This window comes from Trachemys scripta, chromosome 5, assembly GCF_013100865.1.
Source record: "Trachemys scripta elegans isolate TJP31775 chromosome 5, CAS_Tse_1.0, whole genome shotgun sequence".
Taxonomy (NCBI): Eukaryota; Metazoa; Chordata; order Testudines; family Emydidae; genus Trachemys; species Trachemys scripta.
This window is the reverse complement of record NC_048302.1, coordinates 23,717,206-23,739,268: the sequence shown is the minus strand read 5'-3', so window position 1 is coordinate 23,739,268 and position 22,063 is coordinate 23,717,206. Positions and strand designations below refer to the sequence as shown.

Sequence of the window (22,063 nt, the reverse complement as noted above, 5' to 3'; positions counted from 1 at the left end):
GCCGGGGGTGTGAATTGCAGAGCTCACCAGAATATTGCAATCTAATTGCCCCGTGTAGACACTGCTGTCATGAACTAAAAGGTACCTAGCTCACGTTAACATAGTCCTGTTTAAAAGAGGACTATGTTAACATGAACTGGGCACCTTTTAGTTCACAACAGCAGCATCCACACGCTGCAGTTAAAGTGCAACATTTTGGTATGTTCTACAATTCACACCCCTGTAGTCCATGCTGCCGAATAGTGTAGAAATAGTCTGAATGTTTAAATTGTTACTATAACTCTCTGAGTTTGAGTCCATGCTCCAAGACTGGATTGTATAAGAAATGTATCACTGTAAATTTTGTGTGTGACTAGTGTATACCCTGGCTTCATTGATAAGATTGAAGATTGTCATTTTTTGTTAACCTGAGTAATCATGATTTCAGACTAAATGTTACTTGTTAATTGTTGGATTTTGATTTTTCAGTGTCATCTATAAATCTTGCCAATGGAACAAAGAGTTATTTAAGGAGGCCTTCATCAATGCAGGACAATGAGGCAGAATCATCTTCAGAGGAACGCAACAGGTCACGAGGTCACCAGAGGCCCATCTCGGGGAGTTCATCTGGATTGTCTGTGGGCAAATGGGACAGAAGCCTGAGCTCTCAAGATTCCAGGACTGAAAGTGCCAGCCTGTCTCAGAGCCAAACAAATGGCTTCTTTGGCAACCACATCGGTGACAGAGCCCAGCAGGGTTTGCAGCACTGCAGTGATTCTCAGTCTGCCCTTCCCAAAACTAATGAGAAAAAAAGGAACTCTGCAGATGATATCCAGGCAAAAGCGAAAAGGCCTGGGGTAGTGGAAACCGTGGATTATTCTGACCGAGGGGATTCTGACATGGATGAAGCAACTTACTCCAGCAGTCAGGAGCAACAGGCAGCTAAAAAGGCACAGTCCACTTCTGTTGAACGCTTTCAAACAATTTCATATACGTGGCTGACTAGTCTGCTGTAGATTGTTAATGCAGTGCTTGAGGGGGAGGGAGCAGATGGAGGGAGGGACAATCTGCAGCTTCCACTGCTAACTACTAACGCATTTGGTACTAATGTTGAAGTACAGATTTTATAATGCTAACTCCCTTTAGTGCTTCAAATGTATGACTGATAAGGGAACTGAATAAACAGGCCACTATTTAAAATGTATCTTTCTAACCCATTAGAGGTTTTTTCAAATTACCTGGAAAAAAATTGCTCCCAAAATTTCAAAGAGGAGTAGGGCTTTAGCTGCGTGAATACAATTTACTCGAGTGGGAACCTTCTTGCTCAACCTCAGCATGACTCTTTTTTGAGCCTTAAAGGGGCCAAATTCTGCCCTTGGATATGTATGCAGGATTCTCATTGATTGAATAGAAAATCTGCATGCTCATCCAAAGGCATCATTTGGCCAAGGTGATTGTAGCAAATGACCATATTTACAGGTATCAGTTTCTTTACAGACCAGGTAAATTGAGTTTTACCTGCATTAGGGAAAAGCAGTGATACTATCTGGGATGAACGGGTAGGCTCGTAGCAGAACAGGGGTCCTTCTGGGTAGGGTTTGAGGGAGGGGGGGAAAGGAAAATGTATGTGTAGGTTCTACATTCAACCAGTGAGCAGACGAGACCTGATGCTTTGCCTGTCTAAAAGTAAACTGACTGGGGACATTGTACATTCATTCCTAAAGATAATGGCCCTGATCTCAGTTGATGGAAATGTCCTTTGAAGTGGAGCTACCCCAGTTTACCCCATCAGAGGATCTGCCATAGCTGAGTTCTTGGTACAATGATTCCTTCATTTTAAAGACCAGCACATACAAGTGTACAGGTCTATAAAAACATTTAGCCACTATGGACCAAGTTTATCCCGAGATTAAGAACATTCAAGTACAATAAATGCATTTACAGTAGGAAAGAATCGGAACCCTATTTTATTAACCAGTGCTCTCAATTAACCCCTTTCTGCTCTGTCTCACCCATAAATGCACAGTAGGAACTAATAATTAACTTTTGCTCTAACAGGGAATCATTATTTCTTTTTGTCTTTTTTTTCTGTTTTTGTTTTTTGTTTTTTTTTTTGTAAAGGAGTCTTCCTCAGTGAATACAACAAACAAAATGAATTCTAAAAAGCTTTCTGCAGCACCTCTTAAACCTGGAGATATCTTTGAGGTCGAACTAGCCAAAAAAGATAGCGGCTTGGGAATAAGTGTCACGGTACTGTTTGACAAGGTTTTTAGATGTTTTCTCTTCTTCTCCACTCCCAGCAACCTGTTCAATTGCTAATTTACAGGGAAGCAAGGTGTTTTAAAAGGACACTGTCCAGTACCTGCTCACAGATACTTCCATCTCCCTGAAGATGGAAAATATTAATTATTTCCATCTCTCTTTTCTTGTCATCTCCCTATTAATTATTATTTATTATTATTATTATTTATTATTTTTAATTACTTGCACTACCATACTGCCTAGCAGCCCTAGTCTTGGACCGGGACCTCATTATGCTATGTGCTATACAAATACAGAATCAAAAGACTCCAAAAAGTTTACAATCCAAGTGTAAGACGCAAGAAAACAGACGTATACTGACAGATGTGGGAGTACAGTGAGGAAAAAACGAGACAGTATTGATCTGTATGCTAGACAGTGGTCTTAGCGCACCAGCAGCCAAGCTGTTGTCAGGTAGGCATCACGGTAAAGGAGAGTTGTAAGGAGGCACAAAAGTGCTCGTTTGAGAATTTAACGAGTGGGTGGTGGAGACTAGCATAATGGGTTGATCGAAGTCGGGAGTCAACCTCCAATACTGAATGAGAGATGATGGACAGTGAAGGGCCTTGAAGGTGAAGTCAAGTAGCTTTTGTTAGGAGGTTGACATTAAAGGGCTAAATTCATCCCTAGCATAACACCATTGAAGTTAATGGAGTTAAGTTGGGCCAGATTTGGTCCAGCATTATTTTTGTTTTACTGACTTGTTCACCAGCAGCATCAGCCTCTTTAAAGAGGCTTTGTCACTTGTTCTGTGCTCTCCCTCTGCTGGCTGAGAGGCAGAAGAGCACAAAACATTTTTGTCTAGGTAAGGAGGGGCTGGTTATTATTTTTTGTCATCCTTCTAGCAAGTCGGTAAGGAGATAAGGAGATAGATATCTATTTTTAATTTTAAAACTTCACACCATCTGAAGAAGTGAGGTTCTTACCCACGAAAGCTTATGCTTCCAGTACTTCTGTTAGTCTCAAAGGTGCCACAGGACCCTCTGTTGCTCTTTACACCAGATTATGTTTGTAAACTGGCTCAAAGTTTAGGCCTAACCTATTTGACAATGTCCCTTTAAAGACAAAGTGAATAATATATCATTATATCACCAACACTCCATTTGTGTTTCTGTAGGTGTCAAAACAACCTTTGGTTCTTAGACAATTTAACTTTCAAGAATTAATCTAACTGATTCACCTCCCAATTCTGCAAACAATTTGAATGTCAACAGTAGCATGCTGGTAATAATGAGCATATATTAAACAGAGTTCAAAAGAGAGGCAATTTCAGTGGCTATTTACTGTATTACAGATATATGCATTTTCTAAATAGATTGTGTATCCGGACACCTTCTTTCAAGTGTAGCAGATTTTAATGCATGTTACTTTGAAGATGAGGACAGCAGAATAAAGCTGTTTCCTTTTTACATCCCTAATTCAATCTTTCATGCACTTTTTAGCCATCACTGGAACAATTTCTAATGTTTTCAGATCAGAAATTGTGATAGTGGGTGTTCTATACCCACAAACAGTAGCTATACATAAGGCTAGGAGTCTGTCACCGAGGTCATGGAAGTCATGGCAGGTACCTGAGCAGCTCGAGCGGCCCCTGGGCCAGCCACACCAGCCGCTGCTGGGGCAGTCTCGGGCCACTGCACCCCTCCCTCCCATCAGCAGCAGGAATTTGGGTGTGGGAGGGCTCTCAGGGCTGAGGCAGGGGGTTAGGGTGCGGGAGGGGGTGAGGGCTTTGGGTGGCACTTACCTTGGGGGGGGGGCGGGTCCCGGAAGCGGCCGGCATGTCCAGCTCCTAGGCGAAGGCGCAGCCAGGTGGCTCCGCGCGCTGCCTCTGCCCACAGGGGCATCCCCCACAGCTCCCATTGGCCATGGTTCCTGGCCAATGGGAGCTGCAGAGCAGGCGCTCGGGGCATGGGGCAGTGTGCGGAGCCCCCCTGGCTGCACCTCCACGTAGGGGCTGCAGGGACATGCCGGCCGCTTCTGGGAGCCGGGTAGGGAGCCTGCCAGCCCCCCCAGTCCCCTTTGCCCCTCCCCCCCCACAGCACCAGTGGAGGTCCTGAGCCACCAGAGGACCGCTCCTCCCCTCCCCCCCAGCACCCAAGTTTTAGTCAGGGGTGTACAGTACAAGTCATGGATAGGTCACGGACGTGAATTTTTGTTTACTGCCCGTGACCTGCCCATGACTTTTACTAAAAATATCTGTGACTAAAATGTAGCCTTAACTATAGGTAATGCACTCTTCTTAAATATCTTAAACAGCTGAAGGCAGATACAAGTGGTTTCTAACTGGCAGGAGAATTAGATAAAGGACTGTAAGGTTGAGTTGAGGGTGAGGGGGAATCTTTACTACAGATTCTTTGGTCCATAGTCTGGATTATGGCTCAGTTACATATTGTAAACTTTGCCTATGAATTGTAAATGAAAACATGCTCTAAATCTAAAGAAATTTTAGTAATCCTAATCGATTAGGAGCCAGATTCACTATGACAGATGAATGAAGGTGTAAATTATGCAGTAGTATAATGATGATGTAGCCATTGACATGCAGCAACCCTGCTATTCCAGTGACTCTGTCGATGCTGCCAATGATCACCAGTGCAAGGACTTTCCTCAGAGGCCTAACAAGTGGTCTCCAAATCTCACTTTATCATGTTCTGCCTCCACTGTTCTAAAATCTACTGTCAACCTTTCGCTTACTCGGAAGTAATATTAAAACAATTGGATCTTTGGGGCACACACTGAGATCATTTGTGGGCTAGTTCCTCCTCCTCCTCCTTTAAAAGTTTGGGGGAATCCCTGAAATAACATCGAACTGTGTGGTGATGGCTATATGCATTAAACAAGTAGGTTGAGTGCTCCAAAGTAACTTCACTTGAAACCTAAGCAGACCTTCAACCCAAATCTTCATGGCACCTCCTAGCTCAATATATTTTGCTTTCAAGACAGCTTTCTGTAACCTGAGAGAGAGAATACCTTTTAGTTTCACATTACTTTAATGACGGTGAACAAACCTAGGATATTGCATGTATGCATCTTTTATTCTGACTGCTGATGCATGTTGTGCACAAACAACACTTAGCTTTTCCACACTCATATATGCAGATTCTAGTGCTTTCGTAGTTCTGCTTGAAGGACACTTGTTTTACTAGAAAGGCTTGCATTTGAGCCTAATAGTTTTAACCCCCACCCCCCACACACATCCACTCCAATTGGTTATGATTTGCATGGATCTCAAAATATTTTATTTACAATAAGTTGGCTGTTGCTTTTACATGCTGATGGCTTGAGTGCTTCCTGAGTTTCTTAAGGGTTGTTTAGCTTTCTTGATCTAAGATCTTCTGTTTAAGTTTTTAAAGGTTTGCATTTTACCTATTTATTCTCCATTTAGGGTGGCATAAACACCAGTGTAAGACATGGTGGCATTTATGTGAAGGCCATTATTCCTAACGGAGCAGCTGAGGCTGATGGTAAAATTCAGAAAGGTACATACTTTGCTCTTTCCACAAGTTTTCTTAAATAGCAGTAGAATGAAATCCAGATGACTTTATGTAGGCTTTGGAGAGGCATCATGGTCTAGGAGCTAAGAACTCCAGAGGTCTACTGACTGCCTGGCCTTGGTTACTTGTAATCTCTTTATGGGTCTATATTGTCGATGGGAAACTACCTACCTCTCTGAGGTTTTTCTGTAGCACTGCGTCACCTTAGTCTCTACCTCATATGGGTGGTGTAAAGGTTAATTTGTAAAGCACTCTGACCATTTAAATGGTTAGTAAGTGCTAAGTTTTTATAAATTTGACAGTGTTATGCAATGAGGAGATAAGAATGGATTACAAAGTGTGGGATATTGCAGTATCTGCAGAAACTGCTGAAGCTGTACTGGAGAAAAAAATGACAAAATATTTTTTAGTCACTGTTTCCTTCTAATGCATTCCGCTTTAATGGAGCAAATTGCTCTGATTACGCCCAGAGAAAGGAGAAAGAGGCTTTGTGTAATTAGTGACCTCCTCGCTTGACATGCTAAGTATCTCACTACAGAAAATCCTTGTAATAGCTCTGACAGTCTTTGTTTTTAAATCAGTCCTCTTAGTGAAGTGGAGTCCCACAGTTAGACGAGGGGTTATTATATTTCTCCCCAGATTTCCCAGTGAAGCATTGCTTCGAGCATTAAAATGGTCCTAGATTTTGGGGTTGGAATTCAGTTACAGAACGCTTCTGATACAAAAAGCCCTATTCTCCTCTCAGTGCATGGGGGATTGCCCGAGTCACTGCCCTTGTTCATTGAGAAACGAACAGATCAGTCTTACATGGATTATAAGCATGTTCTATATGAATTATTTTTTTATTACATTCTTCCTTCTTCTAAATCATGCATTGTTTGCTTCTAGGTGACCGTGTGCTCTCTGTCAATGGGATTAGTTTGGAGGGTGCTACCCATAAACAAGCTGTGGAAACCCTGAGGAACACTGGCCAGGTAAGATAATATCAGGGGTGAAAGTAAGGCAGTACGGGCCGGTACGGCGTACCGGGAAAAAGTGGCCGCCAGTACCAGCCCCTGACACTTTAACGCCGCTTTTGTGCCCCCTGTCAGCAGCCCTGCCGGGTCCCTGCAGGGCCGCTGACGGAGGAGCCAAAAGGGGCAGCCACATTAAAGCGCTGCCGCGGCAAAGACCCTGCTTAAAGCGCTGCTGCGGCAGCACTTTATCGTCCCTGCCCCTTTTGCCTCCCCAGACTGCCAATGGACGGGGGCAAAAGGAGCAGCTGCCCCGGGGCCAGCGATTTAAAAGGGCCCGGGGCTCCGGCCACTGCTGCACTGGAGCCCTGGGCGGCATGGGCCAGGCAGCCTGAAAGGGCTGGCTGGGGGACGCTGACCCCCAGTCCCTGCCCCTTCCGCCCTTGGCCCTGCCCCTTCTGGGGGCGGGGAGGGGTGCGGAGCCAGCCCCCGTACCGGTAAGTTTTCAATTTTACTTTCACCCCTGGATAATATTCTTCTCCTATCTTAGGTAAATAAACTTATCATGAGTAAAAGTACAGTAGACAAAACTGACAACAGGAGCTCTCCACTGTGCACTTCCTTGCTTAGGACCACTTTCTGATACACTTAATTATGTTGAGTAGCACCTCACTCCAAAAGTGGTGCCATTTCAGTTAATGTCACTATTCATGGCATAAGGCTGCTGCTTCCGATATCAGAATTTGGCCCTTAGCTAATCATGCATGGAAATGCATGGTGCATGTACAAATATTAGATCTCTGGAATAGTAAAATGCCACCAGTACATACTGTAAACTGTTTATTCCTCCAGATTCCCTTGTATGGAGGACCCGTGTATGAAGAATGTTGTCAGTGGCATTTTTTAATTATCCCTCATGCCTCATAATATTGAGGGGAAATCTTAATTTACTTTAGATGCTGTCTGGTTGATATCTTGTGGCTCCGTTACTCTATTATTGTTGATGTTGTTGCCATTTGCAGTTCTTAACAAACTAATCAGCTTACAGTGTTTTATGGGGGATTTTTTATAAATCCGTATGATTTATGGCTGTGAAATTTAGTTACCCAAAACAGATTAAACTAGACCCTATATGGCAAAATGTGGTATTTTTGTGTGCTAACTAACTTGAATATGTTGTATTTGTGTAGGTAGTTCATCTGCTGCTGGAGAAGGGGCAGCTTCCAGTGGCCAAAGTTCATGCTCCCATTACACCGCAGTGCACTCCTCCAAATCAGGCAGGACAAAGTGAGCCCCAGAACAAACCAGAGAAAAAAATGACAAATACCAAAGACTACAACTTTGTCACTGAAGGTCAGGTCATGGAGAAAAACTATCTGAGCTTTAGAGCATCCCCAAAACTTTTCATTTTCTCACAGCCAGATGATCCTCCAGTGAAAAGAATCGGGGAAGTTAGGGCCGGCAGTGAACACGTCCAAGCCTTGTGTACAACACAGATTCTCTTTCATGTTGTTAAATGCTTTTTGAATATTTCCTTTATTGGTGTCTCAGTCATTTATTTTAGCAGCTTTTTAAATAGTTTCTTCCCTTACCATTCCTTAACTTATTTATATTGTGTCACCTTTGAAACGAAGGGCATTACTTCCTGTAATAGATCATGGCTAGGGCTCTGTGTTTATCACAGATTCCGTGACTTCCAGCGACCTCCACGACGTATGCAGCAGCCAGTAGGCCCTGACTGAATCTTGCTCAGGTGGCTCTGGGGACAGCCACACTGGCCACTGCTGGAGCAGTTCCACAGCCAGCCACACCAGCACTGCAGGAGCAGCCCCAGCCCCGAGTCCAGCTGCACCAGCCGCTGCTCTGGCAGTCCCAGGGAGCTGGCCCCAGGGACCGCCCAAGCAGCAGTTGATGCAGCTGGCCCTTGGGACTGCCTGAGCAGCGGTCCCGGGAGTGGCGGGAGCAACCTTAGCTTGGCGGCTCCCAGCAGCAGTCCGTGGCAGCCGGAGCAGCAACTGGACCCGGGGTTCCCTCCCTGCAGCGGCCCGAGCAGCCACTGGCCCCCAGGGTTCCTCCTGCAGCAGCAGCCGGAGCACCTGCTGGTCCCCCAGGGCTCCCCCCCGGCAGCGGGCCCCCTAGGGCTTCCCCCACAGCAACTTGTGCCGTGGGCCCCCCAGAGCTTCCCCCCTTTCCCCTAGCAGCTGGTGCCGCGGGCCCTCCGAGACTCCGCTCCCCCCCGCCGCTGATACTGTGCCCCCACCCCAAGATTCAATCAGAGGTATTTATGGTATAAGTCATGGAGAGGTCATGGGGCCATGGTTTTTTGTTTCTTGCCTGTGACTTGTCCATGACTTTTACTAAAAATATCGGTCATTAAATCATAGCCTTAATCATGGCCAACTCCAGAATGTTCCTCCTCCTCTATACTTCTCAATTATTTCTACAGCATAATGCCCTTACAGCCTTCCTGCATGTCCTCTGAGCCCCTCCCAGGTACTGCTGTTTTGGGGATAACATACAGCAGTGTGGACATTTCCAAGAGAAGAACAGTAGGGAAAGAAACCATGAATCATTTTGACATGTTTTGTCTAAACCAGTGGTCCCCCCAACCTTTTTTGTCTGGCAGGCGCCAGATGACGAGCCACGGAGGACCGTGGTAGCGGACGAGCATCCGCCGAAATGCCGCCGACAAGCGGCAACGTCAATAAGCATTGCCACTGAAATGCTGCCGAGAAGCAGTGTCATCCAGAGGTGTCGCCACCGAAATGCCGCTGAAAATCGGTGGCATTTCAGCGGTGACGCCTCTGGATGACACTGCTTCTAAGCGGCATTTCGGTGGATGCTCGTCCGCCAGCCAGTACGCAGGCGCACATAGATGCCTCGACGGGCGCCATGGCGCCCGCGGGCACCACATTGGGGACCCCTGGTCTAAACCGATCATACACAGGGACTCCTTACAAAACTTTTACACATGGTAACCCCTTACCCCAAACTATTGGGATGCAGTCTGATTGTTATTGCTGAATAAGCAGCCTTCATGGAGAGGGTACTGTAGGAAAGGAGAGAAGTAGTCTATTATTTCTATTTATTTTCCAGACAACACATTTGAGGTAAAGTTGCTGAAGAACAGCTCAGGCCTGGGGTTCAGTTTTTGTCGTGAAGACAACCTTACTCCGGAGCAATTGGGCTCAAGCATAGTGAGGGTTAAAAAGCTCTTCCCAGGGCAGCCTGCAGCTGAAAGTGGGCAGATTGAAGTTGGGGATGTCATCCTGAAAGTGAACGGGGCTTCGTTAAAAGGACTATCCCAGCAGGTTAGAGCTCTCTCTATTATCTTACTTGTCAGTAGTAGCTATCTTGCAAGTGGGACCTGTGTCTAATACAAAATTAACTGTACCTGTAGGAGGTCATCTCAGCACTCAGAGGAACATCCCCAGAAGTCTCTCTCCTCCTTTGCAGGCCACCACCTGGTATACTACCAGAAATTGATCCTTCTCTGTTGGTAAGACCTATGGCATATGATGTTTTAGTTTTGTCTTCATTAAGTTTTGCTTGTTCAGAATACATTGGTTGCACATGTAAATGAAAAATAAAGAGAGGTGGCAGGGGACTAGAGTATCATACAAATGTGTTTGCTGTGTTAAGTCACAAGATAGAAACACAGCCTATTTCATAGAAATAAGAAAAAATACAAGGCTCTTGTATATTTACAATAGTACAATTTAAAAAAAAAAGACTCCTAAATGGCTTAAAATACTATAACTACACTTTCATTGGTAATGTTGATGGTTAGTTTGAAGTTGGCTTCACCTAGGGTTACATTTTCAGTGAGATGTGTGGTGAATTAGTTATGAAACTGCCATTTAATAACAACAATTATTTATAGTTTAGTTCTGCTGTACGTCAAGCTGGAAAAAACTCAGCCCTGTTTTCTGAGTTAAAATACATGATCCCAGAAAGGATTTGTAAAAGTGCTCCATCAAATCAGTCCAAAGAGCACAATGCCATTTCAGAATATTTTAGTGTTAGTGGAAACTAGACTATATATTCTGCAGCAGAAAAAAATTGGAACTCCATGATGGAGAAGTCCACATTAGTAGAGTAGCTTTCAATAATAAAGAACAATTAAAAGGAGTCTTCAAATCAAGTCACTTTATTGTTGTTTACCAGATAAAAACAGTTCTTACATGACAGTAGAAACAGATTTGTATCCTGTGTGTGGACATCTAAACACAAATTTAAACAAAGAGCAAGAGGAACAAAGGAGAAAATTAAAGTAACGAAAAGCGGTTGATGGTGTTCAGGGTGGGTGAGTACCTGAACACAGAGGTTTCCCACGGGATGAATAAATGGAACTGTCAAAGCTTCCATACTCATCATTGATTGGTACATCATGTTTATGGGAGTGTGATTACACAGTTCTTCGGGAAATGGTACTGGAGCCAAATGTTTAAACTTTTGGGGACAGATCCTCAGCTGGTGTAACTTGTCATAGGCTCATTGACCATTTATACTAGGTGAGGATCTGCCTCTCAGTGTCTACCGGCAGTTTCAGTTTCTTAGAGAGCTGAGCACCCACAACTCCCATTTTTAGCACTTTTGAAATTACACATGTGTTATGTTACAGAAAATAAGTTAAATTCATCCTGAACTCTATGACGTTATACCAGAGCTGAGTTTGGTCCACTGTGCTGACTTCTGAAGTAAATAGAATGAAGCTTTGATTAAACATGTTTGATTATTTCTGCATTCTTTCCACATTTTCTGCCAAACCTAAAATGAATAAATGACCATTATAGCCAGAGTCTGATTTCTTAAACATCACATTTGTTGCAGACTCCCATACATTCCCCACAACAAATATTTCCAGACATCAGCACAGAAACTTCTGGGGTATCAAATGGAGATCAAGGTGACAGTTCAGATGAAAATGAAGTGACTGATAAGAGCAAGAAGCGACTAAAATCCCCGTCTAGGAGAGACAGCTACAGTGACAGCAGTGGGAGTGGCGAAGAAGAGGTAGTGGTGACCCCAACACAGATAGCAAGCCCTGGCTGGAATTCTGCCCTGTACCAAACTCTAGACAAAATGATGACTCCAGCACACACTCAGTATGAAACTCCTTGTAGCCAGGAAGAAGCAATTCGTACCATCTACTACTCTGCTCATGAGACTCCCAGCAAGCCAGAGTTTGAGGACAGGTATGATTGTAAATATTACTTATTTTGCAAAAATAAATACTCAGGGTTTTGCAAGCCTAGAACAGTCAAAAAGGTGGAATTTCTCTGCAAAGATGGATGATAAGGCCTACTAATAAAAATTCAAGACTTTGTCCAGATAAAATCTAGTCGTTTTCACACCAAAGACTTGTGTTGATTTGGGAGTGAGGGATGGTACAATTTGACCCCTGTTTCAAGTTTGTAAATGTTTGCACAAATATCAGAGTTCACACATGAATACCTGTGAAGTGAAACGTATCTTTGCAGAGCTCTAACCATGTAAGCAACAAAGTCTGGCTCAAATATTACAAACCATTCAAACTCTTGTTTCCCTGTCTTCTCATAGTAATCCTCCATCTCCTCTACCACTGGACTTGCCACCAATACCAAGCTGTAGAACGGTTACTGAGATTGCTATCCCTGGTTTAATGGATGATGCCTACAACAGTACCACCTCAGAGCTAGTTCCACAAAGAGAGAAGATAACATCACTGCTCAACCAATTTGAGAAACATGCTGATGAATATGAACCAGTAATTACTTTCTCTCTCTGCGCCATAAATGTGTTAAAGATTGTGTCTCTTGGGATTTTATTTAGCCATGGGTTTGGCCGTAACAAAATGCATCCTATTTATATTTACTTAAAATTAGGGTAATTGTTCTAGCTTCAAATTTAAATTTATAGTTAGCTAAGGATGTGTTTTGCAAAAGGCTCTCATACAATCTACTTATAGAAGGAGGCCTGGACATTTGTGACAATAGGACTAGCAGATTGTTACGACAGTGTCCCTAGATGTGTTATAAATGAGGCACTTGAGAGATTCAAATGTCTGACTTACTCTTTGAAATAAAAAACATGTTTTTTTTTTCCCAAATCAGACTCTAAAGCTATGCAGACTGCATAACTGCCTGTGCATACATACAATTTGGGTAGTTAAATGCTCCATTGCCCTGTGCATATTACGAATGGACACACAGGTGCACACATATTTCTTAGGTACACTCTGAATCCATATTTTGAAGATTTGGCAATGTGTAACTATGTAGGGACAATGTTCAGAGGCTAAGCTTCTTACCTGTCAATATATATTTCCCCATTGTTACCCTCGGACTGGTTGGGGCCCTTGTAATCCCATCCATTTCCTCCGTTTTACGTCTGTCTGTCCCCCAGATACTCTTCTTTCGGCCTCAGAAGCAATGCATCAAACCCTCCTGAGAACCTTCTGACATCGCTGCTTCATATCCCAGAGGACGATGTTGTGCAGCACAAAGCACCTCCGTCTCTCTCGCTCCCTGTCAATTCACAGAATAAAAAACAGTGCTGAAAATAGAGACCAAGCCTTTCTCTCTGCAACCCAGAGCACTGTACATTACAAAGGGCAAGCCTACACAAGCATGTTACAGGGGATGGAAGGGGGGTGATTTCTAAAGCGTACTGGGACTCCGCTAGCACACATCAGAAGTTCCCTAATGCATATTCACATAAACAATACTATGTTAAAGCACAGTAGGGAACTTTTACTGTGTGCTAGCAGGATCTACGTGGGCCAGTTGGTGCACAAAACATTGATGCACCTTAGAAATCACACTCCTCTCACGCGCATAGCTGCACCATTTAGACAAGCCTATCAGTGCAATTCTCTAGAGTTTAAAAGTCAACTCTAAATTCACCATTCACAAATGCATCATCACACTATTAATCTCTTCTTTTGATCTTTTCTTCCTCTTCTGTTAATTTCTGTGCAAGTAAAGCACAATCATAAACATAGAACATAAAATGCATGTAAATTACAAATGTATAATATAAAAGGCATTCATGTGTGTAATACCAAGATATACAATACAGTACTCCAGCTTAATAACGGAAACCTGAAGTTTTATCCTTTTGTAGGAGAGCACCTTCACCTCTCGTGCCCAGTTTTATTCTAGTTGCTATACTCCAGGGGTGGGCAAAATACAGCCCACAGACTGGATCCAGCCCATCTAACATTTTTGTCTGGCCCGCCAGGCTCTTTGGCTGCCCCCTCGCGATCTCCGGGCTGCTAAAAGTCCCATGGCGCAGTGGGGCGCCCAGGCAGTTGCCTGCCTGCCATGGTCCCACGCCGCTCCCGGAAATGGCCGGCTGCTGCTGGCATGTCTCTGCGCACTGCCAGAAACCAGTCAATGGGAGCGTCGGGGGCATTGGTTGCAGGTGTGGGCAGCGCATGGAGACCCGCTGCCCCCTCCCCCCAAGGGGCACACAGAGATGTGCCAACCGCAGCCGCTTCTGGGAGTGGCGTGGGGCCACGGCATGCAGGCAGCCTGCCTGAGCCCTGCTGCGCCGTCGGCCAGGAGTCACCTGTGGTAAGCACCTCCCCGCCAGAGCCTGCACCTCGCACCCCCTCCTGCACCACAATACCCTGCCCCAGGTCAGAATCCCCTCCTGCACCCAAACTCCCTCCCAATTCCCGCACCTCCTCCTTCACCCCAATCCCCTGCCTCAAGTCAGAATCCCCTCCTGCACCCAAAATCCCTCCCAGACCCTGCACCCTCTTCTACACCCCAAACCCCTGCCCCAGCCTGGAGCCCCCTCCTGCACCCAAACTCCCTCCCAGCTTCCACACCTCCTCCTGCACCCCAATCCCCTGCCCCAGGTCAGAACCCCCTCCTGTACCAAACTCCCTCCCAGACACTACACCCCTCTCCCCCATTAATATAGTAGAAATGTGCTGCCCCTGACAACTTACCAAAATTTGTGGAGTGGCCCCCATGCAAAAATTATTGCCCACCCCTGATGTACTCAATATGGCCCTGATCTTGCAAGGATGTTATGCCCCTGCTTAACTTTATGCGCATGAGTAGTCTCATGGATTTCAATACGTAAACCTCATTACAGATGTGTTTGCAGAATTAGAACCTATACTCAATTGAAGTAAATTGGTTAATAACATGTGTTTTCTTAAACCATCTTAATCAAAGCAGCTCATTCGGGTGACCATAGATTTCATACAGTATACACTATTTATCAACCTTCCAGACCATTGTTTATTTAAAACACTGTTTTTCCCGTAGGAGGTGGAACTCCATGTTACCATGACTAAATCAGAAAAAGGTAGCCTGGGCTTTACAGTGACCAAAGGCAATGATAACATTGGTTGTTACATTCATGATGTTATTCAGGATCCTGCCAAAAGTGATGGGAGGCTACGACCAGGAGACCGGCTTATCAAGGTGAGATGAGTAAAATTTCAGAGTGAAACCCAGCTCAAGATTAAGGGATTTGTGTGATAATTGAGAGGAAACAAACTAATCTTGGACCAGAAAAATAGGAATTCTGGATCCTGTGGTGTGCTGAGTCAAATGTGTAGATGAGAAGCAGACAACTAAAGGCGTGTATTGGAATTCATAATATGACAGTTGTTGAACCAACTTAAATATTAGTTTAAAATAAAACACATGGAAGATGACTGACGCATGATCGCTAAACCTTTTGCTGTTAACATCTGTGTAATCCTTCCAGACAGCAAAATAGGATATAGGGTTGGGCTCAGTATATATGATCTTTTAGGTTACAGTTAGGGGTTCCTTTCAAAATACTCATAGACTTTAAGGTCAGAAGGGACCATCATGATCATCTAGTGTCAGAGAGGAACTGTTCAGGTAAGCTTGGATAAATTTTCTTGTCACACTCCTTCCAGTAAATAGACCATAAAAAGTCTATTAATACAGCTACACTGAAGCAAAAGTTAACATTGTAAAGTGTTGTGGAACAAGAATGTGCTTAATTACGTTCTTAGGCCCCCATCCTGCAAAGATTTACACATGCACTTAGTAATTCCACTGAAGTCAATGGGACCACTCATGGTACATAGAGTTTAGCATACATGCCAGTCTTTGCTAGATTGGGGCATTAAATCCTGTGGAATAACCTTTAACCTTAGGTGAGGAATAAATTCATAAACCAGTGTGGATTAGGGACTGAGTCTGGCTTTCAGGCCATGGCTTGCTAAAAGCTTATTCTTCCATTTTATAGAAACTGGTATATATTAAATTTTTTTTGTAATATATTTACTATTTTAACATTGGTAGTTCAGGATTTGTTTCTTTACTACTACCATTTCCATTAAATGTGTTTGTTCGTGGAAATGGATAACCTCATAGATTGCAGTTGCTGTCATTTACAACCATTTATATTTTGTCATTTAATATGAAATACAAATAACAGGGACTTCAGCTGAATTTTCTTGGTATCATTGGCTGTCTTAATTGCAACCATAATGAGGATTTTTCTGTTGCTGTTCTCTTCATAGGTTAATGACATGGATGTCACTAACATGAGTCACACAGATGCAGTCAGTTTTCTCCGAGCTGCACCAAAGACTGTCAGATTAGTGGTTGGACGGGTTCTGGAGTTACCAAAGATTCCAGTGTTGCCCCATTTGCTGCCTGATATTATATTAACGTGCCATAAAGAAGAGCTGGGTAATATAAAATTATATGGCTGTTTGCCCTTGTGTGAAATGCCTTTCTTGGTCCCGTTGTAAAAATCACACTTAACTACTAAAAGAAAAAATTGAGGATTTTTTTCTTCTGCACAGGCCTGTCTATATCAGGAGGTCATGACAGCTTTTACCAGGTGGTATACATTAGTGATATAAAGCCAAGGTCAATTGCTGCCAACGAGGAAAGTCTCCGTACATTGGATATCATCCATTATATTAATGGAGTCAGCACACAGGGAATGACTCTGAAAGAAGCCAAAAGAGCCCTGGAAATGTCACTTCCTAAAGTGGTGCTGAAAGCTACAAGGTATCCTCTGGAAGCTAATTCCTGCATGTGATTTTTAACTGACATAGTTGTAGCTGTGTCCACTTAAATGCATTTTCCTGGCACAATAGCTAACCAATTAGAGTGATAATGGCGGCTATTTTTAAAAGGCCTGATCCTTCAGGGTGCTCTGTCCTCTCAATTCCATTGGCTTAATGGAGTTGAGCATGCTCAGTATCTGATCAGATTGGGCTCATAGTGAGGATAAAACTGTCCGACTGCAGACTGCACTGTAAGAGGCATTCTCAGACTAAATTTGATATATGCCCAGCTTGTGCGTGGGCATTATGTAATAAGCAGGGTAGGACATGTATGTAATAAGTAAAGCTACAATTATGTCACGGAGGTCATGGAAGTCACGGAATCCACTGTGATCCCCCACTCCCCATTTTGTCACAATTATTTTTAGCAAAAGTCACAGACAGGTCACAGGCTTTCGTGAATTTTTGTTTATGGCCCATGACCTGTCCGTGACTTACTAAAAATAACCATGACAAAATCTTAGCCTTAGTAATAATTTACGTGGATCAAAGTGCCCTTTAAAAAAAAACCTAATTGTTTTGGGAAAAGTTGTCAACTTTGTCAACATTTTTCCAAAAGTTGTACCAACTGGAGTGAACCTCCCAGCCCAGATAGAGAGACTTGCACTAGCACGGCTCAAGCTAGCATGCTATAAATAGCTGCATCTTGGGCTGGATCTCAGATTCTCAAGCCTAGGGGGTCTGGTGGGCTTGAAACCCTGAGCCACCACATCCACACTGCTATTTTTAATGCACTAATTCAAGCCCTGCTAGCACAAGTCGGTGTACCTGGGTTGTTAGGCTCACTCCCAGCTGCAGTGTAGAGTTACCCACAGAGTACTGAAATTGCAGATGAAGTTTGACCTAGTTCAGGGATGCTCCAGCTACACCTTTCCCCTACTACATCAGCAGCCGGGAGGGGGAGTGGTGTAAGAGATCACACATTGGCCCTATGTCTCCCTAGGCTCATGTGTGTGCTGGAGCAGTCCTCCCTGGCACAGCAAACCTGGCTGTAGGCTCAGATTATGCTACCAGGGTGGCACAGAGCAGCTGCATCCTTGATCCTTTAATTTCAGAACTCTTTACTAGCAATAATTTAATCCTTGGAATAATCCTGTAAAGAGGTGGCTATATAGGTATTTTATAGATGGGGCGACGGAGGCAGAGAAATTACCAAGTTTCCACTACTTTTGTGTGCCTAACTTTCAGGCACCTAAAGCTTAATTTTCTGAAGTGCTGAGGAGCTGCAGGAACTGAGGAGTTCTAAGGTTTAAGCCCTTGGCTGAGGCCACTAGATCGCACCTGTCTACTCTAAATCGCACCTCTTCTGAAAGTAGATATGAACCAGGATATTATCTGGTGAATACCTTTCTATTATTGGGATATTGAATATTCTTGGTACCTTATTCCAAATCTCTCCAAGGAAAATGTGATTGACATAGTTAAGGCCTAATAGTCAATAAGAGATTGCCCTCATATAGATACTTATGTATGGTTCCTTTTCACAAATCAAAAATATAGTGTGTTTCTTCTTATCGCAGAGATGGTCACCCATTGATTCCAAAGTCCAGGGGCTCTGTTAGCTCAAGTCCAAAGTTAATGAAAGCTAATGGTAAGGATCTCTTAGTTACCTACTGCAAATGAGTTTCTTTCTATCAATGACAACCAAAGTGTGATATCTTGCTTTTGCCTACAAAAGCCTGTCATAAACAGGATAAATGATATTCTTTTAAATAAGATTTGCCAAACTTCTGCAACAAATTTAAGAAGCTACTTTGCATAAGGACATGGATAAGAGACAGTACAGAATGTCACAGATTCTGAGAAATAGAATAAAACCATTTAAATATTATGGAGTGTTCTGTACTCAGCTTTAGAAAATTCTTGGATTTTGTGATATATTGGCATTGTTACATACAACACAAACAATTTGGTGCTTCCTGTGGTATTGTTTACATATCACTTTGCCTAAGGAGGAAAGTTTGAATCAGTTTCTGCTTTCCGTTATTCCTTTGTTAGTCTTGTGTCTTTAATTTCATATCCTTGATATGTTTTTATAGTCTTCTAGGCTACCAAAGCCTAATAAAAATACCTGAACACACTTCGTTTACTAAAAGAATTATACTCAGAATCTTCTTACTATGTTTCACACAATACAAGATAAGTATTTCTGTTATTCACAAATCAGCTCAGAGTGCACACACAATTGGATGCAGATCTTTCTAATCAGGAAGTGAATAAGAACACAGCTCTTCTACCCACTGAAAAATGTATAGTGTAATATTAAGTTTTGTAATGGTCAAATAACACTTTCCACGGTATTATCATTTATTCGTTAATTGCCAAAGTGTGTTTGGAGCTGTTCTAGCTGCAAAGTGTTACTCTAGTGTGTCATAAGAATTGTCAGACTGGGTCAGACCAATGGTCCATTGAGCCTTGTATCCAGTCTCCAACATTGTCCCATACCAGAGCTTCAGGGGGAATCTATAGAATAGGGCAGTTGGAGTGATCCTAGCTTCTGGCTGTCAGAGGTTTAGAGTCGCCCTGAACATGAGGTTACATTCCTGTTAATGAATGCCCATTTAAAGAGAAAAGAGAAGTTAATATCTTGCACTAGATTTTTGTTTCAGAGTAGCAGCCGTGTTAGTCTGTATCCGCAAAAAGAACAGGAGTACTTGTGGGACCTTAGAGACTAACAAATTTATTAGAGCATAAGCTTTCGTGGACTACAGCCCACTTCTTATGTTATGCATCCGAAGAAGTGGGCTGTAGTCCACGAAAGCTTATGCTCTAATAAATTTGTTAGTCTCTAAGGTGCCACAAGTACTCCTGTTCTTTTTGTAGATTTTTGTTGTTTCATATCCCCCATCTCTGGTTTAGACATTGTCTCTTTAGAAGTTGGTCCTGAAAACACTACTACAAGCAGTCTCATTGACTTGGGTGTACGCTACGTCCAGAGATATGTGTTTGCAGGGATGTGCCATTAGATTTTAAACTTTTGGGGGTGGGAGCTTTACAGTATTTCTCTAAAGTGACTCGCGTGCATCTGGTGCCATATCATTCATATTGTATTGGTATTACTATTTATCAGCAATGGTCGTTTTGGAGACTTGGTTATTTATTATACCATTATCTTCTCTTATTTCTCCTATCTCTGCAAGCATAATGTTATTTTAAAATACTGTCATTAAGATATGAGTGTGGTTAAGTACCCCACTATTCTACCATTCAGTTAGGTTCAGTTATTCTTTTTAATAACTGTCAGCAGAAGGAAGTATATAACATTTCATAACAAATGATAAATATTTTTCTTTACTGGCAAACAACTGTTTTTCATAATAACAACGAGGAGTCTGATGGCACCTTCAAGACTAACAGATTTATTTGGGCATAAGCTTTTGTGAGTAAAAACCCACTTCTTCAGATGCATGGAGTCTCCATTCATCTGAAGAGGTGGGTTTTTTACCCAGGAAAGCTTATGCTCAAATAAATCTGTTAGTCTTGAAGGTGCCACCAGACTTCTCATTGTTTTTGTGGATATAGACTAACACGGCTATCCCTTTGATACTTTTTTTCATGTGATCACTACAAACATTTTGTTATTTAAAAGGTTATCGATTTGTTCTTTTTTGTTTAGGCCATCCCCATGGAGATCACTATGGCAAAACAGAAACAGCACCTGATATTTATGTCCCCAAGGTAAATAAAATGAAGCAACCATATTTAGCACAGCTGCTTTATTTTCCTTTAATCGGTTTTGATAAAATAGGTGCATGTAATTCTATTGGTAGGAATTGTCATTAACTAGAGAAAAATATATAATCAATACCCAACCCCAGCTAGGGCAAAATTTCTGTATCTGAAACTGTGCAGTTACAGCACTGTCCGTTGATCTGAATCAATAAGTGCAAAAGCTTTTGGAATTATTTTTCCAATGCCCAGAACTTCATTTAAGGAAAGAAGACTGGTCTTGTGGCTAAGGCACAGACAGGGCTGTAACTCAGAAATCTGGATTCTGTTCCTAGTGCCTCACAGTGCTTGTATGTTATATTGGCCAAGTAATTTAATCTCTCTCCGCTTCCATTTTCTCTTCTAAGAAATGAAGGTAATGCTCACCTCCCTCACAGAGGTACAAGTGATATGAAGCTAAGATCATTAATGTTTGAGAGTGTTGGATGGAGGACGCAATATAAATGCAAAATATTCTATCCCTCACAGTTATTTCTTAAAGGCTCTGTCTACACTACACAGCTTTTAGCAACAGCCGTGCCGCTAAAAGTTGTGCGGTGTAGCCACTGTTTGTCAGCTCTCCTGCCGACAAAAAAACTTTCACCCCAGTGAGTGAGGTTAGCTTTGTCGCGCCGTTCACACTAGCACTTGTCGCAGCAAAACTTCTGTCTTTCAAGGGGGGGGGGGGAGGTTAATACATCTGAGAGACAAATGTTTTGTCGTTCAATTGCCAGTGTAATATAGCCTCAGTCTGAGGGACAAGAAGAGGAAAGTAATTGCAGCAACACTGCTCTCTTGGTAGATTGTTCCACCATCTAATAGATCTCTGTCAGGAAGTTTCCCCCTTACATTCTGGCTTAATTTTTGTTTTTCTTAGTTTTGTTTGTAAGTTACAGTACAATTACATTGCCAATTTAAAAAAATGTCAAGCATAAGTTACCACTAAAATTAAATCGTGTTTTCTTAATTGAGTAGGAGGCATGAAAAAGCTGCATATCTGTGTCTGCCTCCTGAGTAGTACCCTGTGCTTTGTTAGAATGGGCTGCTGTTAGAGGAACAAACAACATGTCCTTAAAAAAGCAAACTAACTCATGCTACCTTTTGTTTTGTTAGGTTAATGGGGAAAGCATGATAGGAGTTTCTCATGCAAATGCAGTAAGCAGCATTCATCAGGCAGATTTTTCCAAGAACAGTGATCACTCAGGTAAGGAGGAGAGATGTGAACATCTGTGTACTCCTCAGTTCAAGAGTAAGAGAGAGAATAGGCAATAGATTTCAAAATAAAAGACCATTTTAACTTCTTGAATATCTTAAACTTGACATTCATTTCTATAATGTGTTTTTCTGGTTCTGTATTCTCTCCTAAACGAGTTATTTGCCAAGAAAAGGAGAAGTGGAGTAATGGGATCAGAGTTTGAATTCTGTAGCATAGTCAAGGAAGGAGTGATACAGGAGCGCCAGGGAGCACTGGAAGAGTGGTAGAGGCGAAATATATAAGCCCTAGGCTAATTAAGGCGTGGTTCCCTGTAGACCAGGGAGGGTGGCTACAGGTTAATTGGAGCACC

General features: G+C 42.8%; 1 protein-coding gene across 8 annotated transcripts in view; it reads left to right on the top strand.

Annotated features, from left to right (window-relative positions):
* Positions 1–22,063, top strand: part of PTPN13 (protein tyrosine phosphatase non-receptor type 13) — a 146,742-nt gene that overhangs the window by 108,950 nt on the left and 15,729 nt on the right. For 4 of the 8 annotated variants that reach the window (XM_034771548.1, XM_034771553.1, XM_034771550.1 and 1 more), the window contains 15 exons: positions 469–929; positions 2,101–2,244; positions 5,666–5,759; positions 6,663–6,748; positions 7,918–8,080; positions 9,824–10,038; positions 10,128–10,226; positions 11,561–11,925; positions 12,290–12,476; positions 14,995–15,153; positions 16,233–16,404; positions 16,521–16,731; positions 18,311–18,381; positions 20,407–20,468; positions 21,612–21,702. In XM_034771548.1, coding sequence (XP_034627439.1) covers positions 469–929; positions 2,101–2,244; positions 5,666–5,759; positions 6,663–6,748; positions 7,918–8,080; positions 9,824–10,038; positions 10,128–10,226; positions 11,561–11,925; positions 12,290–12,476; positions 14,995–15,153; positions 16,233–16,404; positions 16,521–16,731; positions 18,311–18,381; positions 20,407–20,468; positions 21,612–21,702 — 2,580 coding nt within the window. The remainder of the gene's footprint in view (positions 1–468; positions 930–2,100; positions 2,245–5,665; positions 5,760–6,662; positions 6,749–7,917; positions 8,081–9,823; positions 10,039–10,127; positions 10,227–11,560; positions 11,926–12,289; positions 12,477–14,994; positions 15,154–16,232; positions 16,405–16,520; positions 16,732–18,310; positions 18,382–20,406; positions 20,469–21,611; positions 21,703–22,063) is intronic. The other 4 variants (XM_034771555.1, XM_034771551.1, XM_034771552.1 and 1 more) reach the window with 3 other exon arrangements.